The 23,527-nt window shown below is 40.9% G+C and overlaps 1 protein-coding gene across 4 annotated transcripts in view; it reads left to right on the forward strand.

Annotated features, from left to right (window-relative positions):
• The window catches only part of LOC121555072 (chemokine-like protein TAFA-5), a 207,237-nt gene that overhangs the window by 97,072 nt on the left and 86,638 nt on the right, over positions 1 to 23,527 (forward strand). For all 4 annotated transcript variants that reach the window (XM_041868858.2, XM_041868859.2, XM_041868860.1 and 1 more), the window contains exon 2: positions 9,545 to 9,694. In XM_041868858.2, the coding sequence (XP_041724792.1) occupies positions 9,545 to 9,694 (150 nt within the window). The remainder of the gene's footprint in view (positions 1 to 9,544; positions 9,695 to 23,527) is intronic.

Consider the following 23,527-nt stretch of genomic DNA (forward strand, 5'->3'; position numbering starts at 1 on the left):
AGATGCACTTGGTGAATGTTTTTTGAAGTGTAGAAAAAAAAGTCAAGTAAGAGCATGTCTTCCTCGCCAAAAACTGACGAGCACACTTCTGAGATCGTAAGGGCCCAAAGGCGTTGACATGAACATAAAATCAATCACGCATTCCGGCCTTGTGTACTCGCTGCTGCGCCGGACGTTTGTCAAATGACCCGGTACAAAAGAGCAATCCTAATGTGTTTCTGGGATCGCTCACAGAAATAATAAAGCAAAGGAACATGTCAATAGTCTTGCTGTGTATTAAGTTGTATGCCTGGCCAAGTTAATCCATCTTCTATACTGTGGATGGAGGTTTCATTTCGCTGAAGGGCATGATACATACATTTTAAGCAGCTATCTCGCCTGCCCAGATGACAACCAGGTGACAATAGGACAGAAAAATCATACATCAATCTGGCTAACATGTTAGTTTTGTTCAAGCCATTTTAACAATGTGTCTCAGTATATGTGACTAGCAGTGTCCATTCATTATTGTGTGGATTATTCAGTCTGATAGAGACGTTTGTGGAATGGACACCATTCTTTTAATACAAAGCCCTGAGATGGCTGCAACACAAGAGATATTCTTCACACTGACTGCAGTGCTCAGTTCTTAATAATTAGGTGTTACTACCCTTCACCAGCACACAAAGGAATCCGTTTAGACTGTAGATTACCAATCATTAACAGTAAAACAGTGGAGTCAGTCTGGAGAGGTCCTCTGCCTAGCTAAAAGCAGCTGGAGACATTCATAAAAGTCACTCTTGCTCTTCGTGCCTCTATGACACACTGTGCTCCAGCTCCAAAGTGATCCACATATTATATATAATGAGACAATGGTGTGCACGGAAATGTTCTCAGCTTCAGTGAAGAAAGAAATGATTATTTCACAGGGGGCTCTGACAGAGGGAGAGGCAGTGAGTGGACCTTTGTAGAAGGGTGTAAAAATAAAAACGAAGTCTGCCAATGTGCCTGATGCAACGCACACATGAAAAGTCATTATCCTGCATCACCCGGAGAGGCACGGAGGAGGAAGAGGAGGAGGAGGGAGGGCGTTAAGTGTAACACGTGATGAAGAGCAGAGGAAGAGAAGGGAGAGAGGAAAGAAGGAGATGAATAAAGGGAAAGTCTGAGTTGAGGAGGAGGTGAGGGTGTGAAGTGAAAGGTGATGAAGAGGAAGGCAAGGGAGAGAGGGAGAAGAAAGAGGAAGAGGAAGTTAAGTGAAACACGTGATGAAGAGCAGAGGAAGACAAGTGAGAGAGGCAGAAGAAAGAAGATGATGAAGGGAAATCGTGAGGTCTCACATTGTTCTTTAGTCCTAGGCCCCTGCTGGGAAGGACACAGTCAGAGATTAAAAACCCTTCATCAGACGTTATGACATGGTGCAAAGGCAGCCGACATCACAACCCCATCAAAAGCCATCACAACGTAACACAAGACATCACAGCCCTGTGTTCTGTCTCTGCAGATCTGCATCCATTTATTACTAAAGATACAGGTATGTGCTGATAAGTGCTGGCTGGATCTTTTCCTCCTGTCTTTATAAAGAGATAACTACATTTGTACCTTTTGGCTCTTTTAAGGTGGGAACTGCAAGGGTACAGTTAAACTGTTAGACGTTTTTGTAATTTTCAACAGTATGATACTGTATAAACTGAATACAGTAGATACTGTAGAATGCACAGTAAAATACGGTACATTTGTTATACAGCACTCTAAGACCTTTCTGTAATTTTAACAGTAAAACACTGTTGAACGCACAGTAAAATAGCGTAAATGTGTTTTACATTATTAATTATGGTGCATTGTGGGAAAATGTTGTGGGCAGGGACAGAGTCTCTGGCTCATTAACATAATTAAGGCATGCTTTGTAAAAGGCTATATTTGTTGCACCCGTGAGTGAGAATGTATTTTAGGAGTTCTACAAACCTTGTCCTGAAATTCTACAGTACCTTACTGGCCAATTGCTGTCAGTAATTTACTGTAATTCAAAATACAGTACCATAAAACAGTTTAGGAATGCCAAAAACATTTTGAACACTAATGGGTGCATGTTATTGTTGTTTCTCGCTCATTAACATATTTTGAGGCATGTCTTGTAAGAGTCTATATTTGTTGCACCTGTTAGTGAGAGTGCTGTACCGATTTAAATGATACGTGGTAGTGGTTCTCTAGCAATCACATTTATATAGGGAACAGATCAGTGGAAGCTGCTGTATGCTGTGGCGTTAAGATTTTCCTGCACTGGAACTTAGGGGCTTAGCCCGAACCATGAAACAGTCCCAGACCATTATTCCTCCTTCACCAAATTTTACAGTTGGCACTATGCATTGGGGCAGGTAGTGTTTTCCTGGCATCCGCCAAACCCTGATTTGTCCGTTGGACTGCCATATGGTGAAGCGTGATTCATCACTCCAGAGACCGCGTTTCCACTGCTCCAGAGTCCAATGGCGGCGAGCTTTACACCACTCAAGCCAACGCTTGACTTTGCGCATGGTGATCTTAGGCGTGTGTGCGGCTGCTCGGCCATGGAAACCCTATTCATGAAGCTCCTGACAACGTTTTTGTGCTGACGTTGCTTCCAGAGGCAGTTTGGAACTCAGTAGTGAGTGTTGCAACTGAGGTGGCATCCTATGACGGTGCCACGTTGAAAGTCAATGATGTCTTCAGTAAGGCCATTCTACTGCCAATGTTTGACTATGGAGATTGCATGGCTGTGTACTCGATTTTATACACCTGTCAGCAACGGGTGTGGCTGAACTAGCCGAATCCACTAATTTGAAGTGGTGTCCACATTCTTCTTTTCAATATACAAAATACTTTTCTGTACCATTTTTTTATAGCGGTTCAACATTTTGTGGCCCACTTTCACCCTGCATTGGTATCAGGAGTCTGATGGCACTATGGCATGATAGAAGTCTCTGCAAAATTAACTAAATGTATATGTAAAAATGAACAATTGCAAAACATTATTCCAATGAGCTCCGCCCTCAAAACAAGGCCAATAATAATACCCAGTGTGCTTTGCAGTTCATTTTGGCATGTTCAATTTCACATAAACAACAACATATCACAGTCATAGAAAGTTAAACGTTTCTGTAACCGTTACTGAGAATGATGTTGCTGTTCGGCACGGCTACTTGCAAATGTATTTCTGTATTTAAAAATACAACATTTTAATGAAATACATGTTCAAATGCAATTATTTTGTAGTTTATTTTGATATATTGATCTTTATGGTATTTTGTAATTGTATTTAGTAATTGTGTTTTGTAAATTTGACCCATCCCTGGCTATTTGTTTAGCCACAGGATGCTTTCCTTCTTTCTACTCTGTGCACAGATCCATGCATAAATTGATTGGCTACTTCAAACATGGGGTTAAGTAAACTACCTAGTTTCCTCTTTGTAACATGCTGTAACACTGTATGGGTTTGTTTACCTCTCTACCTTGACAGATGCACAGGCTAAAGCATACACAAGTGAGCCATATGTGCAAAGTGTTTATTCTGGTATATATATATATTTTTTAAATCGTTCATCCTGAAAGATTTGAAAGTTAAATTTGGAAGTGAAAGCACACATACACTGTATATCCTAGTGTGCGCTAAAGTAGTGTACAAACACACACACACAAACTATCCGCATTTAAAGTTATAGGCAACCCCTATTGGCACACCATTCCACTGCAAATTGGTCTCCACCGCATTCTAGCGTCCTGGTCTTGATGGATCACTATTACCCTGAGAATGACCCGGTAGTTGAGTTAATTATGTTTCTGTGGTGACTAAGTGCCAGATTAAATCACACCTCTGACCCTGTTGCCAATCACAATTATCCCTTACTGGCACTGATAACCCTCGCCGGATGAGACCTGGGGCTCCCAACACAGACCGGGGTTAATGGGTGAGCAGCAAGGGGAGGGAGTCACACCGGAGTGTGTGTGTATATATATATATATATATATATATATATATATATATATACAGTGAGGAAAAAAAGTATTTAGTCAGCCACCAATTGTGCAAGTTCTCCCACTTAAAAAGATGGGAGAGGCCTGTAATTTTCATCATAGGTACATGTCAACTATGACAGACAAATTGAGAATTTTTTTTCCAGAAAATCACATTGTAGGATTTTTTATGAATTTATTTGCAAATGATGGTGGAAAATAAGTATTTGGTCAATAACAAAAGTTTCTCAATACTTTGTTATATACCCTTTGTTGGCAATGACACAGGTCAAACGTTTTCTGTAAGTCTTCACAAGGTTTTCACACACTGTTGCTGGTATTTTGGCCCATTCCTCCATGCAGATCTCCTCTAGAGCAGTGATGTTTTGGGGCTGTCGCTGGGCAACACAGACTTTCAACTCCCTCCAAAGATTTTCTATGGGGTTGAGATCTGGAGACTGGCTAGGCCACTCCAGGACCTTGAAATGCTTCTTACGAAGCCACTCCTTCGTTGCCCGGGCGGTGTGTTTGGGATCATTGTCATCCTGAAAGACCCAGCCACGTTTCATCTTCAATGCCCTTGCTGATGGAAGGAGGTTTTCACTCAAAATCTCACGATACATGGCCCCATTCATTCGTTCCTTTACACGGATCAGTCATCCTGGTCCCTTTGCAGAAAAACAGCCCCAAAGCATGATGTTTCCACCCCCATGCTTCACAGTAGGTATGGTGTTCTTTGGATGCAACTCAGCATTCTTTGTCCTCCAAACACGACGAGTTGAGTTTTTACCAAAAAGTTATATTTTGGTTTCATCTGACCATATGACATTCTCCCAATCCTCTTCTGGATCATCCAAATGCACTCTAGCAAACTTCAGACGGGCCTGGACATGTACTGGCTTAAGCAGGGGGACACGTCTTGCACTGCAGGATTTGAGTCCCTGGCGGCATAGTGTGTTACTGATGGTAGGCTTTGTTACTTTGGTCCCAGCTCTCTGCAGGTCATTCACTAGGTCCCCCCGTGTGGTTCTGGGATTTTTGCTCACCGTTCTTGTGATCATTTTGACCCCCACGGGGTGAGATCTTGCGTGGAGCTCCAGATCGAGGGAGATTATCAGTGGTCTTGTATGTCTTCCATTTCCTAATAATTGCTCCCACAGTTGATTTCTTCAAACCAAGCTGCTTACCTATTGCAGATTCAGTCTTCCCAGCCTGGTGCAGGTCTACAATTTTGTTTCTGGTGTCCTTTGACAGCTCTTTGGTCTTGGCCATAGTGGAGTTTGGAGTGTGACTGTTTGAGGTTGTGGACAGGTGTATTTTATACTGATAACAAGTTCAAACAGGTGTCATTAATACAGGTAACGAGTGGAGGACAGAGGAGCCTCTTAAAGAAGAAGTTACAGGTCTGTGAGAGCCAGAAATCTTGCTTGTTTTTAGGTGACCAAATACTTATTTTCCACCATAATTTACAAATAAATTCATTAAAAATCCTACAATGTGATTTTCTGGATTTTTTTTCCTCAATTTGTCTGGCATAGTTGACGTGTACCTATGATGAAAATTACAGGCCTCTCTCATATTTTTAAGTGGGAGAACTTGCACAATTGGTGGCTGACTAAATACTTTTTTCCCCCACTGTATATATATATATATATATATATATATATATTTGTATATGTGTGTGTGTGTGTGTGTGTGTGTGTGTGTGTGTGGGTGCGGTTGATGGGTGAAGAGCAAGAGGTTGATTAAAGGTCAGAGGTCACCTGATTGAATAACTCTGGAAGTGAGGGGGACGCTGTGCTGTGATTGGATGGTTCATCAGTATTCATATATTCCATTCATGGCTAATGAATGCAACACGTCCACGGAGGTAGGGTGATGAAAAATGTACAATTAATGAGAAATTAATAAGAAATACCATTGGGTAAAGTCTGGTGGTTTCCAGTGGGGGGGTCTAATAAGTATTAGAATAAAAACCACTCCTCAAAAATGCTCTCTTAAGTGATTGTCTAGACTGCTTTATTAGCTTTTTTCTCAACATTGGGTGCATCTCAATACTCGAAATGTGTGTCCACTCCTTGTCTCCTTTCTTACATCTGCACTGAGCAGGTTCATGCTTTGCCTCATAGAACAATACTGCACACACTTCTGCGATGTTTATGTCCTTACACTCTTAGAAAAAAAGGGTTCCAAAATGATTCTTTGCGGAGGGATAGGGTTCTACCAAGAATTGTTTTCATCTGAATAATTATTTTTGGAAGACGAGGCCCAACAAACATTTCTACATTGGCATGATATGGACCCAATGCAGATTAAAATATTGTCCCCATGTAGGCTGCCAACATTGGGCCAATATGCCTTTGCTCATCAGCCCAACATTGGCCCCTATGCAGGTAGCCCCAAGTGCAGCCCTCACTTCGCCTGAAGTAAGCTAACCCTTTTGGATCGGCTGCCGATTACATTGTATCAGAAAGACAACAAAGTTCTTACTATCAAGCCCCAAAATATTTGTGTGGGCTAGCCCCCGCCCCACTTGCCCACCAAATACCCACATGGGGCCAATGTGGTCATGTTTGCTGGGGGTTCTTTGTAAGGCAAAGGGTTCTACCTAGAACCTTAAACATCCTAAGAACTGTTTTTGGAAGAAAGGGTTCTTTGATGATTCTTTGGACGGCAAGAAGGATTCTTTGGAAGGCAAGAAGAGTTCTACATAGATCCGTTCTGAATTTGAATCCGCTTTTAAACAGTGCATGATCATTACATTTACATTTTACATTTACGTAATTTAGCAGACGCTCTTATCCAGAGCGACTTACAGTTAGTGAGTGCATACTTTATTATTATTTTAAAGTTTACCTCCGTTTTTAAACTTTAACATCAGGAGTGTGAGCAATCTGATAAGTTAAAAAAGTTAGGTGTGAGAATGTTTTAAACTGTACCTATATGGGAATATTTGTGCATGTATCTGGTATTACCTTAATCATTTTACATATACAGTACTGACATAGTTGATATCTTTGCCATGATTTCTGTCTTTCAAATGAGTATTTTCTGTGATTTTATTGAGCAGAGAGTAGGAGAGTAGAAGGGAGTATGAGTGAACCGGCAGTGTATTGTACGGCACACAGCAAATTGTGCAATTTTACCTAGTGTTGATTTTTCAGTGTAATATTTTTAGTGTTGAGTTAAATTAACAACACCACTGTTGGTTTTACTAACCAGAGTTGAGTGTGATTGTGCCATTTTTACTCTTTGTAGCGTAAAACACTGAAAACCACGCCCATCATATTTCCCAGCATGCTCTATTGCAGGTTGAGTTTCAGAATTGTTTGTTTCAATATCTGTGTTTTTGTACGTACCTATATTGGTTGATTAATCTTATTCTACACAAAGATAAATAACATACATTTTTCTAAACTAATCCAAACTATTAGTAATTGGATTTATTGCACCCGTTACTGAGATGGTTGTTCCAGTTTAGATGATTTAGGTAGTCTTATAAACAAATAGTCTCTATCCTGGCAGTCATTCTGAATGCAGGTTGTGAGTGATTAAAAGTTTCAATTGTTGGATAACCTCACTCTGGCTGGATTCCAATAGGAATTATACCTCACTTTGCAAGCTAGCATAATGTGACTTGCAGGACTGCGGTGTATATTCATTACGCCAATTCTGTTGCAAAATATTTATTAAAGCAAATGGAATGAAACGGGGAGGAACCTTCAAATTGGTTCTTAAGCGGTTTCCGTAATGAATACGCCCCTGACGTGGCCTGTAAACCAGGGCCTTTTCTCATTTGGGAAAAAAGTCTGTCCTCCACCCTCTCTCCTCCGTCCTCTGTGACCCGGAAACCGATAAGTGGTTGAGTGGTCGAGGAGATGTCAATTTGTTAGTAGGCGAATGGAAGCCACCTTTCATCGAGGCTAGTCATGTGTATCCTACATGAGTCCTTTGCGGAAGAGTTTTGAAACCTGTCACATCCCTTTGAATAAGTGATGGGGAAACTAAGCTTCCTGAAGCATTGAGGCTTTCCAGCCATTTGTGTCGAAAATAGGTTCATTACTCAAGGCTTTGATCAACACAGTGTACACTAGTGGAACCTACTGGTCAAAACAACGCCAGAGAGCATGCACAGTGTAGCCTTTTTTTCTTCTACTGAAACCAATACCAAAACAATCAGGTGGTTGTTTGATGAAACTGAGCTTCGGACGTCATTGTTCACGTGCTTCTGATAAAGTTATACGGGCATCGGCACACTGCTTCGAAGTACACTGCTTAGCGATTTCGACTCATGCCTCGGAGCTCCAGTATCAAATGTAACATCACTACTTTAATCAACTTTTGTTTTGACGGAGGAGAAAAGCATGCTCACATTTAAAAATAATATGCTACTTATTGGTTTATCTATAAAATGTCTTCACAACTAACTTGTTTTGATCACTTTACACATTTATTTTGGGATCCACCCCTGTAAGCAAAATCTGCCTGATGATGCACGAGTGGAGAAGGAGAATCTCATTTCCTATAAGCACATTTTCGTCCACGTTCCATCACCCCACCGCCTCTCCTTGATTACCTTTGACCTTTTTCCAAAGGAGGCGAGAGAGGACGGAGGAGAGAGAACGCTGGAGTTGAGCAAATCCAATTGAGAAAAGTCCCAGGAGTTTCCTAACACCACCGCATATATTATGACAACATTTTGTGACCTTTTGTTCGTTTTGGCTGTTCAAGCACACAAACATTTTTCTTGAGGCAAGTCGAAGTTTGGTAGCCCCTTCGTTGTTGATTGGTCAACAATACTACTCCTAGTAGGATGGGATTCTTCAATTAAGTGTTTGTTTTCATTCAACGAGAGATGACTAGTTAATTTTTTCACTTGAGAAATACTGCACCAAACATCTTAGTTAGATGTAAAATTGTACGGCTAAGACCTCTTTGGTAAAAACATCTACATTTATGACAGATTTCATGATTTATCTTAGATTAATTCTGACTATTTTGAGGAAGTGTATACTGGCTATGTTGTTGCTACGGCGTCTGAAGAGGGACAAACTGTAATATTGCCGCTTTTGTCTCGTGCTTCAAGCGAAGGTCTTTTAAGGAAGTATGCGAGGCACAGACGTATGCGTCGCCTAGCCGAGTTCTGCTAGGAGCAAACCGAACCTAGTATGCGGGCACCTTTAGGGTATAACTAGGCCCTCAAAGAAAGGCCTTATGATATGCTGTATGTAATGTATTGTCATAAAGAATAACATTTTGTTAATAATGTTGGTAGAACTGTTCATAGACAGTTCTAGGAAGAACCTTTAGAGGATAAAAGTGTTCTTGGTAGAACCCTTTATAGATGGTTCTAGGCAGAAACCTTCATAGAGGGTTCAAGGCAGAACTATTTACAGGGGGTTCTATGAATAACCCTACAGGTTCTAGATAGAACCCTCTTTGCAAAGGTTTCTACTTAGTACCAAAAAGTGTTCCCCTATGGGGACAAACTGAAGAACCCTATATGGCACCTTTTTTCCTAAGAGAGTATGTTCTGCCACTCTGACGTAATGTCCTGTCTATGTGATGTCACTTCCAGGTCAGCTGGCAGCGGGGACATGTGAGATTGTGATGCTGGACAGGGACAGCAGTCAGCCCAGACGGACCATCGCCAGACAGACTGCACGGTGCGCCTGTAAGAAGGGACAGATCGCTGGGACGACAAGAGCCATGCCAGCCTGTGTGGATGGTAAGAGCTTTTTACATCGTTTTGAACAAGTGGAGTGATCCTTTACTGTGTGTGGTCAAGTATGTGGGTATACAGGTGGTGTGTAGACCAGAGTTGGACATATTAGCCACTGAAATAGGCTTATCCTATCACCAATACTGAAGATACATTGCAGATTGAAACATTCAAACTAACCAGTACATTTTCCAAGCGTATAGTAAGGGTTGTGATTGCATTGTTTTTGTCAGAAAGACTGCTGGAAGAGCTGAGTGATGTCATGTCAGTGAATCATTTCTTATACCTTATGCTTCACATTATCTGATGCTTTGGCATGGATACGTCCGTGAAATCTCTTTTTGTTTTTGTGGTTGTCAAGTTACCTTTGACGTTCCTTTTGTCAGCAGTGACAATAGGCCGTGAATTTAACAAATGTTTCCTATTCCCCCCAAGCCAATGCTATTGCTATTTCTCTGACACCATCAATGTGTGTGTGTGTGTGTGTATGTGTGTCTAATAGTGAGTAGAAGGACCTGACTTCATGACATGTAATCCCCCACCACATACACCTCACCCCGAGCAGACTGCGTCGACACAGGGGTTTGATATTTGTGTCATGGCCTGTTTGTCTGGTTCCCCTCTCTCCCCTGAAGTCAGTGTTATTTGTTATATTTCTTCCTGGATCACACACAATGAGCAGCCAGTCCACTGGAAGAGAATAGGACAGAGAATAAAATAAAATAAACAAATTCAATTTCAGTCTTTTTTTTTATTATTATTGTTCTGAAGGTCTGGGCCAGTATTGTAATATCCCACATTTAAATTGATACAATCTGAGTCTTTCTGTACAACACAATCTCTGTCCTTAATTCGTCAATCCTCAATCTCTACTCCTGACGGTCACCTCTTGAGAAGGATCATCCAAATGAGACCCATCACAACCAATGCAGCCTAATTCTGGAATTGAATCCTGATAGAAATTCTGCAAGATGATCTACCCAATGAGTCATCTGCAACATACTTAATCCTGAGAATAATATATAATCTGTTTACTCTCTGTATTGCCATTACAAAATAGTTATTCTGCTGGTTGAGTGCTACACATATCTCGGAAGCAGTTTGTTCAAGTGGAGGACAGGATACATTTAATCTTCCCAACTGCCCCATTTTATGTCATATCATTACATCCGGTCCGCAAGGAGACAACAAACACCGACAACAAAATCTTCTTAAGACAAAATCGAAATTCCATGCCAAAATATTCCTCTCAGCCCAATTGATCCCGATCCACAGGGGGCCGATGTGATGTTGTCTTGTGTTGCATAAATACAGACTCCATTTCACTCTCCTGATCCCTTTATTTTCTTGTAACAATGTCACAGTCTACCTATTGATTCCCATCAAGGCAGGTGAAAAGAGAGCAAGGCTGCTTTTGCCAAGCAGTGTGGTGTTGGAGTGGAGGGGCCACTACACTGATTAAGAGGAGAGCTCGTTGAGGGGCTGAGGACAGAGAAATTGTACCTTCTCCTCAGGTGTTCCGAGAGAGGAGAGGCCCGAGGAGGGTGTTTGCATGTGTGTACCGGGCTCTAAATTACAAAACAATCATTGGTAGCACTGGTGCTTCCAACTTTAAAAAGTTAGAAGCACAACATAACTTTTAGGAGCACCAGAAAATAAGATTTTAAAAATCAATTGAGATATAGCTTATATGAATTCGAATTAGATATATCCTATATGTTGTGCCCTAGAAACACATATGTAACTCTGTAAATACATTTGTTCATTACAAAAAGCTAAAATGTTGATACAAATAACTGTCATTGAAATTAAAAAGTCATTTGTAGAATATGAGGTTTTTAACATTATGTAAAAGCACTATTTTCCTATTGAGATGCATTACATTGAAAATTGTACACTGGCTCTTTAAGAGAGTCAAGTTTGTGAGGATAAGACATCTGTCATTCATTCATTTCTATGATCATTGATCTCCTGAAGAAGTTTATCCCTTTCCTTTCTTTCTGTGCCCCCAAATGTTTGGATATACAGGTAAAGTTACCAGGTTGTTAGCTAGCTAGCTAATGAGTTATCAAACATGACTGTACAAGGTGTAAAACCAATGAGACCCACGAGTAGTTTTAGAACGGCCTGCAACATGGTTTATGAATGTAAAATACAGCCCCCCAATCTGTGACAGAAAGAAAAAATCATTGCTCTGGTAATATGGGTCTCAAAACTTTTGAAGTGTTTGTGCTAAAAACAAGCAGTGTTTGTTGTATTAATGGTGCAAGCATGATGCTAACGAATCTGCGCTCGGGAAACAATGGTAGTGCGAAGCCTTATCATTAAAACAATTATTATTTAAAGAATAATTTTTAAAATATTGGATTTTCTTTGGGTCGCACTGGTGCTCCCAAATTAAAACTCCAGGTTGCACAGCGAAATATTTGGCTGCACTTTAAAGCCCTGTGTGTGTGTGTGTTGGCTATTGACACTGATAACACCCCCCTAATTGTGTGGGTTACACACTCAACATGACAAAACAGGTCAGAGACAGTCTCCAATTGGCCTCTCGTGTTCCATGGGAAACTATACCCATTGAAGTTGCTTGCATTATATACCACAAATTAGTGTGAAAGTACCAGGTTTTGCCAAATAAATGCCACTGTTCCTGCTACTGCCACAGCCTGTTTCTTTGCAACTTTTGGTAGAAAACCAATAGATATTGCTCATGATTCAAATAAGTTGTGTGTCAAGCCAGTCCTCCATGAAAGCAATACAGTTTGTCCTTCTCTTAGCAACCTAATGCTTCAACCCAACTCTCCTTGAAAAGTTAACAAATGGCAGCTTTCTGAGAAGGTCATCCCTATGGTGCCATTCTCATATGAAGACTTTTCCTACAAGCTCAAAACATTGATGGAGAAATGGGCTAGTGACTAAAATGTTATGACAACCATAGTGCTGAGAAATTGCTGTTATTTTCGGTTTTTAAACAACTAATTGACCAATGTCGGTTCAATTATTATTTTGTGAGCTCAACGCACACATTTCTCAGTTTCTGTAGAGATAAGTCAGATCAAGCCCAAACTGTGCGATGTAGTAGGGAGTTGTGTTTCCAACAGGCCAATATTCTACACAGAAAACGTGGTAATTAACTACAATGACCATATTCCATTGCGTGCCTACTTGTACGATCTGTGTTTCTTTTTTACGTCTGCTAGAAGAATGTGCGATTACATTTACATTTGAGTCATTTAGCAGACACTCTTATCCAGAGCGACTTACAGTTAGTACATACATATTTGTATTTATTTTTCATACTGGCCCCCCACGGGAATCGAACCCACAACCCTGGCGTTGCGAACACCATGCTCTACCAACATCCCTGCCGGCCATTTCCTCCCCTACCCTGGACGACGCTGGGCCAATTGTGCGCCACCCCATGGGTCTCCCGGTCACGGCCGGCTACGACAGAGCCTGGATTCGAACCAGGATCTCTAGTGGCACAGCTAGCGCTGCGATGCAGTGCCTTAGACCACTGCGCCACTCGGGAGACACGATTGAGAGGGATAGAGAGCAGTTGCTTCGCAAGGTATCTCTACCTGAAAATACATGATCTAAGTGATTGATAGTTGGTATTCAGCAGTCTTAAAAGTATGCCTTATTTACTTTGAAGAACTACTAAAATAGTGATTTTGTCAGACAGCATAGGCAGCAGCTCTATAGAGATGAGATGATGACTTGGAATGAACTAATAATCAAATAAAACAAATGTAATATACACACCAACTGAAATATTTTATTCAAGTAAAGTAACGTGAATAAATGATGGTTGATAAGGGATGATCAGTAATGAGCAGTCACTACCATCATGCGACTTGTATTAATTGTTTTATTCTGTGTTGTTACAGCATTCAACCCAAACAATGCATAGTGCATTTAATGTAAAAAATAAATAATCGAAACCGAAATCGACCTCAAAAAGCTCTAATCACTAATCAGACAACCCTAATAAAATTATAGACCATTGCATTTCAATACAATTCTTAGAAACATTAAACCCAATCCAAAACCATTGGAAAACAATATACTTTTACCATTGAAGACAATTAGAGACCATAACATTGAAGCCATTAGAACTTCTGTAGGCTAATGGTGTGCTTGTTTACCAGGAATGGTCTAACTACTCCAGACCTTTTTTGAAGATATAAACACACACAGAGAGGACGTTTCCTGGACACAGATTAAGCCAAAAAGAAGGACAAACTGAATTGCTTTCATGGTGGACTGTCTTGAATTGTGAGGATGACCACACAATTTATTTTCATCATTAGCAAAAGTTATTGATTTCTACCCAAAGTTGCAAAGAAAATGTTGGGATCCATTTGATCAACACAGGAGACCAGCAAAATGGATAAAAGGACGTGGCAGTGGTAGGAACAGTGGCATGGCAGCAGTAGGAACAGCGGCATCTAGTGGGCAAAACCTGGTATTTTCACACTCATTTATGGTAAATAACGCAAGTGACTTCGATGGCTAATTTCTCTGAACAAGAAAAAAAAAAAGATTCCAGATTCACAGGAAATACATTACATAAGATGAAAAAGCAATACTCCAAGCCGCAGCATACTACTTGTCAGACATAAAGAACTGATACTGTATACTGGTTGTTGGGATGGGCTTGGCGTTGGGTGTGGGGTGTCCGTGGGTGGCTTTTGATCATTTTATTGGATTCCTCATGTCTTACTCATTGCTAGTAAGAAGTAGGGTCCAATTCGGATGTTAGGTACTATATTTATTGACAATTACACTACCGGTCAAAAGTTTTAGAACACCTACTCATTCAAGGGTTTTTCTTTATTTTTACAATTTTCTACATTGTAGAATAATAGTGAAGACATCAAAACTATTAAATAACACATATGGAATCATGGAGTAACCAACAAAGTGTTCAACAAATCAAAATATATGTAATATTTCAGATTCTTCAAATACCCACCCTTTGCCTTGATGACAGCTTTGCACACTCTTGGCATTCTCTCAACCAGCTTCAATGAGGTAGTCACCTGGAATGCATTTCAATTAACAGGTGTGCCTTCTTAAAAATTAATTTCTAGAATTTCTTTCCTTCTTAATGCGCTTGAGGCAATCAGTTGTGTTGTGACAAGGTAGGGGGGTATACAGAAGATAGCCCTATTTGGTAAATGACCAAGCCCATATTATGGCAAGAACAGCTCAAATAAGCAAAGAGAAACGACAGTCCATCATTACTTTAAGACCTGAAGGTCAATCAATACAGACAATTTCAAGAACTTTGAAAGTTTCTTCAAGTGCAGTCGCAAAAACCATCAAGTGCTATGATGAAACTGGCTGTCATGAGGACCGCCACAGGAAAGGAAGACCCAGAATCGTATCTCTAACTACATAAACAATTTCAGCACGACCTGAGATGGTGGGTGTCAAATTCTCTTTCTTGTGCTTTTTGAGATGGAATGACCCATAAGAGTTAAGTCACAGGTTAGAAGTACTGTACGTTTGTATACACTGGCTCTCTGTATTGTACTTTGTTTTGCGCAGCACTATTATTCCATGAGACAGGAAGAGACTGGAAGAGAGAAATACAGTTGAAGTAGGAAGTTTACATACACTTAGGTTGGAGTCATCAAAACTTGTTTTTTCAACCACTCCACAAATGTCTTGTTAACAAACTATAGTTTGGCAAGTTGTTTTGGCAAGTGCATGACACAAGTAATTTTTCCAACAATTGTTTACAGACAGATTATTTCACTTAGAATTCACTGTATCATAATTCCAGTGGGTCAGAAGTTTACATACACTAAGTTGACTGTGCCTTTAAACAGCTTGGAAAATTCCAGAAAATTATGTCATGGCTTTAGAAGCTTCTGATAGGCTAATTGACATCTTTCTGTCACGCCCTGGCTCTGGGGACTCTTGTATGTTGAGCCAGGGTGTTAGTTTCTTTGTGTAGTGTCTATGTTTCGTTTCCTATGTTTTGTTCTAGGTTATGTGTTTCTATGTTGGCCGGGGTGGTTCTCAATCAGAGGCAACGAGAATCAGCTGTTGCTTGTTGTCTCTGATTGGGAACCATACTTAGGCAGCCTTTTGTGCACTTGTAATTCGTGGGATCTTGTTCCGTGTAGGTTTGTGTATGACCGAGGACTTCACGTTTCGTTTTGTTGTTTTTGTTATTTGTATTGTGTTGCTACGTACACTATTAAAGAGATGTACGCATATCACGCTGCGCCTTGGTCCACTCATTATAACGATCGTGACACTTTCGAGTCAATTGGAGGTGTACCTGTGGATGTATTTCAAGGCCTACCTTCAAACTCAGTGCCTCTTTGCTTGACATCATGGGAAAATCAAAAGAAATCAGCCAAGACCTCAGAAAAATAATTGTAGACCTCCACAGGTCTGGTTCATCCTTGGGAGCAATTTTCAAGCGCCTGAAGGTACCACGTTCATCTGTACAAACAATAGTACGCAAGTATAAACACCATGGGACCATGCAGCTGTCATACCGCTCAGGAAGGAGACGCGTTCTGTCTCCTAGAGATTAACGTACTTTGGTGCAAAAAGTACAAATCAATCCCAGAACAACAGCAAAGGACCTTGTGAAGATGCTGGAGGAAACGGGTACAAAAGTATACATATCCACAGTAAAACCAGTCCTATATCGAATTAACCTGAAAGGCCACTCAGCAAGGAAGAAGCCACTGCTCCAAAACAGCCATAAAAAAGCCAGACTACGGTTTGCAACTGCACATGGGGACAAAGATCGTACTTTTTGGAGAAATGTCCTCTGGTCTGATGAAACAAAAATAGAACTGTTTGCCCATAATGACCATCATTATGCTTGGAGGAAAAAGGGGGTTTCTTGCAAGCCGAAGAACACCATCCCAACCGTGAAGCACGGGGGTGGCAGCATCATGCTGTTGGGGTGCTTTGCTGCAGGAGGGACTGGTGCACTGCACAAAATAGATGGCATCAAGAGGAAGGAAAATGATGTGGTTATATTGAAGCAACATCTCAAGACATCAGTCAGGAAGTTAAAGCTTGGTCGCAAATAGGTCTTCCAAATTGACAATGACCCCAAGCATACTTCCAAAGTTGTGGCAAAATGGCTTAAGGACAACAAAGTCAAGGTATTGGAGTGGCCATCACAAAGCCCTGACCTCAATCCTATAGAAAATGTGTGGGCAGAACTGAAAAAGCGTGTGCGAGCAATGAGGCCTACAAACCTGACTCAGTTACACCAGCTCTTTTTTTATATTTTTTTATTTCACCTTTATTTAACCAGGTAAGCCAGTTGAGAACAGGTTCTCATTTACAACTGCGACCTGGCCAAGATAAAGCAAAGTAGTGCAATAAAAACAACACAGAGTTGCATATGGGGTAAAAAAACATAAAGTCAGAAATACAACAGAAAATATATATACAGTGTGTGCAAATGTAGCAAGTTATGGAGGTAAGGCAATAAATAGGCTATAGTGCAGAATAATTACAATAGTATTAACACTGGAATGCTAGATGTGCAAGAGATTATGTGCAAATAGAGATACTGGGGTGCAAAAGAGCAAAATAAATAACAATATAGGGATGAGGTAGTTGGGTGGGCTAATTTCAGATGGGCTGTGTACAGGTGCAGTGATCGGTAAGGTGCTCTGACAACTGATGCTTAAAGTTATTAAGGGAGATAAGAGTCTCCAGCTTCAGAGATTTTTGCAATTCGTTCCAGTCATTGGCAGCAGAGAACTGGAAGGAATGGCGGCCAAAGGAGGTGTTGGCTTTGGGAATGACCAGTGAGATATACCTGTTGGAGCGCAGACTACGGGTGGGTGCTGCTATGGTGACCAATGAGCTAAGATAAGGCGGGGATTTGCCTAGCAGTGATTTATAGATGGCCTGGAGCCAGTGGGTTTGACGACGAACATGTAGTGAGGACCAGCCAACAAGAGCGTACAGGTCACAGTGGTGGGTAGTGTATGGGGCTTTGGAGACAAAACGGATGGCACTGTGATAGACTACATCCAATTTGCTGAGTAGAGTGTTGGAGGCTATTTTGTAAATGACATCGCCGAAGTCAAGGATCGGTAGGATAGTCAGTTTTACGAGGGCATGTTTGGCAGCATGAGTGAAGGAGGCTTTGTTGCGAAATAGGGAAGCCGATTCTAGATTTAACTTTGGATTGGAGATTCTTTATGTGAGTCTGGAAGTTGAGTTTACAGTCTAACCAGACACCTAGGTATTTGTAGTTGTCCACATACTCTAGGTCAGACCCGTCGAGAGTGGTGATTCTAGTCGGGTGGGCGGGTGCCAGCAGCGTTCGATTGAAAAGCATGCATTTAGTTTTACTAGTGTTTAAGAGCAGTTGAAGGCTACTGAAGGATTGTTGTATGGCATTGAAGCTCGTTTGGAGGTTTGTTAACACAGTGTCCAATGAAGGGCCAGATGTATACAAAATGGTGTCGTCTGCGTAGAGGTGGATCTGAGAGTCACCAGCAGCAAGAGCGACATCATTGATATACACGGAGAAAAGTGTCGGCCCAAGAATTGAACCCTGTGGCACCCCCATAGAGACTACCATAGGTCCAGACAACAGGCCCTCCGATTTGACACACTGAACTCTATCTGAGAAGTAGTTGGTGAACCAGGCGAGGCAGTCATTTGAGAAACCAAGGCTATTTAGTCTGCCAATAAGAATGCGGTGGTTGACAGAGTCGAAAGCCTTGGCCAGGTCGATGAAGACGGCTGCACAGTACTGTCTATTATCAATCGCGGTTATAATATTGTTTAGGACCTTGAGCGTGGCTGAAGTGCACCCGTGACCATCTCGGAAACCGGATTGCATAGCGGAGAAGGTACGGTGGTATTCGAAATGGTCGATGATCTGTTTGTTAACTTGGCTTTCGAATACTTTCGAAAGGCAGGGCAGGATGGATATAGGTCTGTAGCAGTTTGGATCTAGAGTGTCACCCCCTTTGAAGAGGGGGATGACCGCGGCAGCTTTCCAATCTCTGGGGATCTCAGACGTTATGAAAGAGAGGTTGAACAGACTAGTAATAGGGGGTCATCCCCCTCTTCTCTCCTCTGTCAGGAGGAATGGGCCAAAATTCACCCAACATATTGTGGGAAGCTTGTGGAAGGCTACCCGAAACGTTTGACCCAAGTTAAACAATTTAAAGGCAATGCTACCCAATTCTAATTGAGTGAATGTAAAATTCTGACCCACTGGGAATGTGATGAAAGAAATAAAAGCTGAAATAAATCATTCTACTATTATTCTGACATTTCACATTCTTAAAATAAAGTGGTGATCCTAACTGACCTAAAACAGCGTATTTGTACTAGGATTAAATGTCAGAAATTGTGAAAAACTGACTTTAAATGTATTTGGCTAAGGTGTATGTAAACTTCTGACTTCAACTGTATATATAGATGTAGGATATTAATTTGATCACTCTTTCGTTGCTGAGAATTTTCCTGCACCGCAGGAAATGCAAACATAGTGTATTCAAGTTTTTAAAAGGCTTCTAAAGTTTGTAATTTGGCAGACTTGATTTGCTCCCAAAAAAATTTAACAACTACTACAAAATGTCCATTAATTATAATCCGCATAAGAATTCACATTTCCTGTTACTACAAGATTATTTTCCTGCTATAGCAGACTGGCTCAAATTAAGATCCTATATCCTACATCTGTTACCAAGCGTAGAATGAGGAAAATATATGTAGAAAATGTATGAAATGAGACGTCTGTTCCACAAGTTTGGACAGTACAGTACAATACAGTAAAGAAAGTAGAGTAGAGAATAGGTCAGTACTGTACTGTACTGTACTATATGTTCTCTCACGTCACCCCGCTCCTCCGCACACTCCACTGGCTTCCAGTTGAAGCCCGCATCTGCTACAAGACCATGGTGCTTGCCTACGGAGCTGTGAGGGGAACGGCACCTCCGTACCTTCAGGCTCTGATCAGTCCCTACACCCAAACGAGGGCATTGCGTTCATCCACCTCTGGCCTGCTGGCCCCACTACCTCTGCGGAAGCACAGTTCCCGCTCAGCCCAGTCAAAACTGTTCGCTGCTCTGGCACCCCAATGGTGGAACAAGCTCCCTCAAGAGTCACTCACCACCTTCCGGAGACACTTGAAACCCCACCTCTTTAAGGAATACCTGGGATAGGATAAAAGTAATCATTCTACCCTCACCCTACCCCACCCCCCCCAAAAAAAAAGAAAAAAAAAAGAGAACAAAAAAAGTTTGATATATTGTAAGGTGGTTGTCCCACTGGCTATCATAAGGTGAATGCACCAATTTGTAAGTCGCTCTGGATAAGAGCGTCTGCTAAATGACGAAAATGTAATGTAAATGTACACTGTATAGTTTAGTACAGTAGAGAACACTAGAGTAGAGTACAGTATAATTTACTGTATTGTACTGTACTTTACTGTACTGTACTGAACGATACTGTACTGAACTGAACTATCCTCTACTGTGCTGCATTGTACTGTACTGACCTCTACTCTACTGTACTTTGCTGTACTGAACTATACTCAGCTGTGCTGTGCTATACTGTACTCTTCTCTACTGTGCTGTACTGTGATGTCCAAACATGTAAAACATAGATGTCTATGATTGGTACAGATTTGGTCCGGTCCGGACTAACCAAATTTGGCCTTGCTTGGGGGCGTAGCTCATTAGAATGATAGCCGGTGTGTAAAGTAATATCCAAACATGCAAAGGAGGATATTATACTTTTTTAAATCTTTGTGTACCTATTGAGGTACATCACCATGAAGAGAATTACATTCATAAGTGACACATTATGTCATTCTGTTACATTCTGTTACCGGGTGTTAATCCACTTCACTTACTGTAGTTCAATAACCAAAATAGATTTTTTGAAACTCAAGATGTCATTTCATAGCTGATACCCCATTATTTCTGCAGACATGTTTTAATCTTAATTCAGAGTAGATATTTAAGAGTTTTGGTCACATAAACTGAGGAAGATTTTGCTGTCATTCTGTTACCAAACTTTACATCTGCAATGTTCTTTGAGTAAATGTGTTTTTGTAAAATCCTCAGTGGAAATTGTTAAAAGTAGTCTTTGTTCTTAGAGTTGTATAGTTTGTTTAACTTTGCAATTAATGGTTTTTGTTTGGTATACTTTAAAGGGAAAAATCTGAGTCTCAGCATCATTTTGTTACTATGGAATTGCCCATACTGTATGGACTGTGCAACATACACAGTAAGTGGTGAATTCCATTGAGAAAACATAGAATGTCAGCTCAGTACATTGCATTAGTATGAACTGCAGTAGCTGTAACTAGGAGGAAAGGGGCTGTCTGCCAGTGCTGTGTGTTGGGAAGGGAGGTTTAGTGATGTAGTGAATCATAATGGGTTCCTGTAGTAGACATCCAGATGGGGGCTGGGGAGGTTGGTGTGCCTGGTGTGCCTAGCAGTCTCTCTGGGCATGTTAAACCGGCCCTCTGACCTCTGGGTCGGGAGGGGAAAGGCCACCGGAATACAAATCAGACCCTAGAGATAGTGGGAGTCATTATCTGCCACCTCCGTATGAACGCTGCATATAATGTTGGGTTGGAGTTGGAGAGATTAGGAGCAGCTAGGTATGATGTATAACTGCCCACGGAGGTTACATGATGGAGGGAAAGGAGGAATTTGATTGTCAGTTAAACAGACAAACGGTTGAAAATGTGATTATTTTGGCAGCTTGAGAGCACATCATGGTTTATTTTAGGTAACAGTGTTACAAAACAACAACTTTAACATTTTCCTTAAAAAAGTTCCTTATTAACAGCAGTTGGCAAATCCATTTTGAACACAAAATGATCTCGAGAGGGACTCCTCGAAGAACAGAAACTATGCACCAGCGATTCTCCTATTCTCCATTGATATTCTCAACACTTCCACCAGCTCTATCAACACTTATACTCCCCGGAACGTTGTCAGTGAAAATACTGGAGAACTGTCGAGTGTCGAGCCATCACTGATTTCTCTTCTACCAAAGACAGAGGAGAAAAATCCAACTCCAAGGAGTACTCTTCGACTCACTCTGAATTTGTTTCCTGAACCTAATGCAATGTTATTTCTCTAGGGTAGTTATATCAAAGTCGTTTTTTGGTGGGTTTACAAAAAATATATTGTGTAGGTTGTTTTCTGTATGACAGGCAGAAATATAATACACAAAGAAACCTGCATGCTTTTCCCTTCAGGGATGTCTACTGACATGTGACACAGATATTAGCATAGAAATTAAAAGTGTGGTATGCAATGCTGCTCATTACCACTCACTTCTCTTCCAATCTGTTAACATTACAACCCTATTTCTTTTCATTTGTTTATGCTGAATCGCTCAGATTCATAAAGTTAAAAATAAAATAATCCTAGTGGAACTAGCTATACATTAAGAACATGAACATGATACATCATCAAGTCACATAAGTTCCTATCAGGGGGAGTTGACATGAAATTCCACGAGAGGCAGCTGATATAGCAGAGGATATAGCACTGATGCAGTTTGAAGGCAACAGACAAAATAGCTTCCTCCTTATCCTCCTCTTTAACAAACAGCATTAACCGCACTTCCTGTTCCTACCCATAACCCCTTGCTTCCGTCACTTCACCATAAATCAGAACATGGCATGATGAAGAGTCCGAAGGTGTTCCACGGGTTTCGAGGGTTCCGAGCTATTGATAACGTTAATTGTTATTGATGTCAAAATCAAATAAAATCAAATGTTATTTGCCACATGCGCCGAATACAACAGGTGTAGACCTTATAGTGAAATGCATACTTACAAGCCCTTAACCAACAATGCAGTTTTAATAAAAAATAGATAAGTAAAAAATAAAAATAGCAAATAATTAAAGAGCAGCAGTAAAATAAAATAACAGTAGGGAGGCTATATACAGGGGGTACCGGTACAGAGTCCTATTAGTAGTGCTGTGCGATTAACTGATTTTTTTCCCCATTTATTAAACAACTAATTGACAGACGTTGGTTCAATTACTTGAATTCCATTCCATTCCGTTTAGCTTTCTTCTTTTTTTTGTGAGCCCAACACACCATTTTTCTAAAGACAAATCAAATAATTCACGAGATAAATTAAGTCAAGAACTATATGGGATGCTGGGCTGAAGGGAGTTTTCATTAAGCAAGTATTCAACCAAGTTCAGCGCAGAAACGTGGTAATTAACTACAATGACCAAAATCAATTGCTCCTGTTCTTTTCCAGATCGGACAGAGATGGATACACTTTCACGCCTGCTACGTTAGGTTAGATACACACAGACCGCATATGCCTCTGCATGAGAGAGGAATGTACACAACACAATGACGAAAGAGAGGGATGGAGACAGTTCGTGAAAGTATGCTTTATCTACTTTGAAAAACTATTAAAATGATTGTCAGACAGCTCTGCAGCATACTTAGGCAGGCTAGCCTAGCTAAATAGGATGACTAAAGACAGTACAGTATGGGGGTGGCTATGAGGTGGGGGTAAGATTGCGGACAGGAAAAAAATGAAGAAAGTGGAACATATTATAAGTAAATACGGAATAGGGGAATGCACACGCCTTCTGGAAGATCTGATGAAGGAGAAGATGGTGGACAAGAAAAAAACGAGAAAAGTGAAGCATGTTTTGAGTGAAGATGGAGTGGTAGATCACACAGAACTTTTGGAAGAGCTACAGAAGGAAATTGAACGTGACGAGAGTGAGGATGAATTAACTGCGGTGGCAAGAGTTTGAGTGAGATTTTTTGAGAGAATGAATCTTTGCCTTCTGGCAGATCCATATGTGGTGTCAGGTTTGT

Source organism: Coregonus clupeaformis, chromosome 40 (assembly GCF_020615455.1).
Source record: "Coregonus clupeaformis isolate EN_2021a chromosome 40, ASM2061545v1, whole genome shotgun sequence".
Taxonomy (NCBI): Eukaryota; Metazoa; Chordata; class Actinopteri; order Salmoniformes; family Salmonidae; genus Coregonus; species Coregonus clupeaformis.